General features: G+C 51.3%; 1 protein-coding gene across 1 annotated transcript in view; it reads right to left on the bottom strand.

Moving 5' to 3' along the window:
* The window catches only part of LOC114068409, an 83917-nt gene that overhangs the window by 61746 nt on the left and 18852 nt on the right, over window positions 1-3319 (bottom strand). Inside the window, exon 2 of the mRNA XM_027904444.1 lies at window positions 143-603. Coding sequence (XP_027760245.1) covers window positions 143-603 — 461 coding nt within the window. The remainder of the gene's footprint in view (window positions 1-142; window positions 604-3319) is intronic.

Raw genomic sequence — 3319 nt, 5'->3', positions numbered from 1 at the left:
TCTCAGGGGGCTTCCCCCGGACTGTACCACTCCCGCACCCACCCGGCCCCACGGGCTGCCGCGGGGGGGTGCCGGGGGGGTGGTGTTACCGCTCTCCCCCCTCCTTCCCCCTCTCCCCGTCCGCGGTACGGTCCGCCCCTACCTCTCGGCGCCCTCACTTCGCCCTCCCGGCGGAGCCGCGAGGGGCTGGGGGGGGAGCCATAGCCGCTGCCTTGTCTTCCCGCTCCGTCCGCCCTCCCCTGCTCCCCCCCCTCCGGGCCGGACACAGTTGGTTTGTTCCGAAAAGCCGGCCGGTCTTCTCCCCTTAAACCGCTGGGTCTCGCACGTCTTCGGCCATTTCCGACCGAACGGCGGAAGTTGCCGAAGTGGTGGCGGAACTTAACGAAGGGAGGGCGGAGGTAGCCGAAGCGGGGGCGGAGATTACCGAAGGAGGGGTGGAGACTGCCGAAGTGGGGGCGGAGATACCCGAAGGAAGGGCGGAGATTGCCGAAGGCCTCAGGGCGGGGCGACTCCCGCCTACGGAACCTGCCGAGAAGAGCCGAAGCTCCCCTGGCTCGGCTCTCGCCACTGCGCACGCGCGCCGCGCCGAGGCGCTTTTCCCGCCTAAAAGGCGCGCTGTCCCTCACACCCCAGGCCCCTCAGGGAGGAGCCGCCATGTTGGCAGTGCTCGATGCCGCCTCGAAGAGGCGGCCACAGCCCGGCCCTGTGGCCGCGCAGCCCTGCGTGTTCTCCAAAACCCCGTAAAGGTGCCCCCACGGAGCCCAATCTGGCCACAAAGCCCTGTGTGTCCCCCAAAACCGCCGTGAGGGTAACCCCACGGAGCTCGGTCCAGGCCACAGAGTGCTGTGTGTCCCCCAAATGTGCTTTGAGCTTGTGGGAAGCTGATCTGCAGATAATAAAACACCCCTCATGGCTTGGAGTTTGTTACAAAATAATACTCAGATCCAACCTGGAGGGTTTGCGTGAAGGGCACAAATGCCTCTTACTCTATCTTAAAATATGTGTCTTAAGTGTTATCGGTGGTTAAACGTTGTTAAGTCACAGCATCTATGTTAAAAACAGCGACAAGTACCAAACATAACATGTAACAGATGGTGACTGAAGCAAAAGGGAAAAAATAAAGCTATAGTGAAATAAAGGGGATTAAAAAAACCCAACAAGTAATGGTGCCAGCATCTTCTCACAACAAAACCACGTCAAACACGTTCAATCCTCTGTTTATGCGCTTTAATTTTATATTATAGGGGCTCCATGAAAGGCATTCATATCTATGGAAATCAAATCCCACCCCAAACCACATAAAACTTGACAACTTTGGGGAAATTATAGAGTTTTTCACAAGGAGAAACAGGGTTTTATCTCCAGGAGCAGAGAGGGTGGTGCGTTTCTGGCCACAAAGCTCCGGGAATCTCAGCTTTAATAAAACATAAGCACTTCAAAACGGCGGAAAAAAAAAAAAAACCAAACGCTTTTTCCATCTCTCTGCACTTTTTAACAGTCATTTACACATGTGTAAAGAATGCAAGGAGAAACTAACTTTTATCCTGAGATGAAAAAGCAGCGAGGGGTAAGGCGGGGGCACGGGTCTACCCTTTGATAAACAATACAAAATCCAATTTCCCTTGCAGGGAACGTGCTGTTCCGAAGGGCAGGAATAGGTTCTGCAGGTTCAAAGGCTCTAAGAAACAATACTTTCATATTTTTTCAGGCCAAAAAAAAAAGAAAAAATTAAAAAAAATAGACTATGACTGCATCGCACAGTATAAAGACAAAATTAACATCCGAATCATTGAACACACCCACGTGTGTCCTACCACACACATCTGCTCCCACTCTGGCTCAGGGGTTTTGTGTTCCACCCTGAGATCTACCTGGAGCTCTGCAGGAGGAAACGGGGAGACAATAATTCCCTTCAGGACCTCACTGAGGGAGAAATACCAGCGGAGAACGTGCACTTCAGGACACAACTGAAGAGACCAATTCTTCTCCCAGCTCCCTAAAGAAAACAAGCTGTCAGGATCAGCAGCAGGTCTGGCAAGTCTCTCTTTCAGAAAGCACTATCGAGGCTATTACAGATTATATTGACGAAGACACCTTCAGATTTAATCCCCTTCTCTGTGTGCTTACCCTTCTTACTCTAATAGGAGATCAGTATTAAAGGGGAGTTCTCAGCTTCCCTTCTACCAAGTGAAAAATCCACTGCTCCGCTGCCTTCTGTATATCCCAACAGAAAAAAAAATGCCATGTTCAAATGCCCTTATTTCCCACCTCTGCTGCTCTCTGGGCTTGTGCTTTCTCATACACAGTATTCAAGAACACACATGAAATTTCCACATCAGGAGTGGATCCTAAAGGACAGAGTCTACAAGCTATGATGAGTAATAGTTTAAAGAAGAAATGAAGTTGCAGAGAAGGCTGCCTGACTCCTTCCTGGCAAGGAGGCGCCTTCTACTCCTACCGGCTTCTCAACCTGTTTTCCCAAAGAAACAGACTCAGTGCACAGTGCCAGTCCTGCTCAAGACTTTGAAACTCCACACTGACTTTTAGCTGGGTGGGGAGGTCTGAAAATACTAATCCTGCTGTATGGAAGGGTGCAGGTGCAACACAAAGCCAACTAAAAACCAGCTGCAGTTCTGATCCTGCCCCTTCTGTTCATCCTTTAGGAAGAAATTCTTCCCTGTGAGGGTGGGGAGGCCCCGGCACAGGTTGCCCAGAGAAGCTGTGGCTGCCCCTGGATCCCTGGAAGTGTCCAAGGCCAGGTTGGATGGGGCTTGGAACAACCTGGGATAGTGGAAGATGTCCCTGCCCCTGGAAGGGGATGGAACAGGATGAGCTTTAAGGTCCCTTCCCACCCAAACTATTCAGGGATTCTGCTCACAGAACCACTTCTTTAGACACCCCTGTATTACTTCATGCTGGGAACTTCCCTTGTATTACATTTTAAGTAGCTCTAGAGTTGGCAGCTGCAACTGAACACAGTGAATGCCATCACACCTCTGTGTCCTCCTCTCTGCTTGAAAAGGTCCCCACTTTCCCTCTTTTCCTTACCCACATCGAATTCCCTGCTCCTCATCCCACCTCCTCCTAAGCATTTCTTGCACCCTGGTGCCTCCAATCTGCTCTAAATTACCCTGAGTCATTTCAAGCAGGTATTAAGGAGCTTCAGAGCCAGCTAATGCACATTTCCATGGCACGCTTCCATGGCCTGAAATAAACCTCGGAAAAACATGGAACAGCAGTCGGGGGGAGGGTGGGGGGAGGACCCTGAGCTTCCATCTTTTTCCCTGCTGCAGTCCTTTTGGTACATCTTTTTTAACTT

This window comes from Empidonax traillii, unplaced genomic scaffold (genome assembly GCF_003031625.1).
Source record: "Empidonax traillii isolate 1590-97213 ecotype Southwest subspecies unplaced genomic scaffold, ASM303162v1 scaffold1060:size1239554, whole genome shotgun sequence".
Classification (NCBI taxonomy): domain Eukaryota; kingdom Metazoa; phylum Chordata; class Aves; order Passeriformes; family Tyrannidae; genus Empidonax; species Empidonax traillii.
This window is presented reverse-complemented; position numbering and strand designations above follow the sequence as displayed.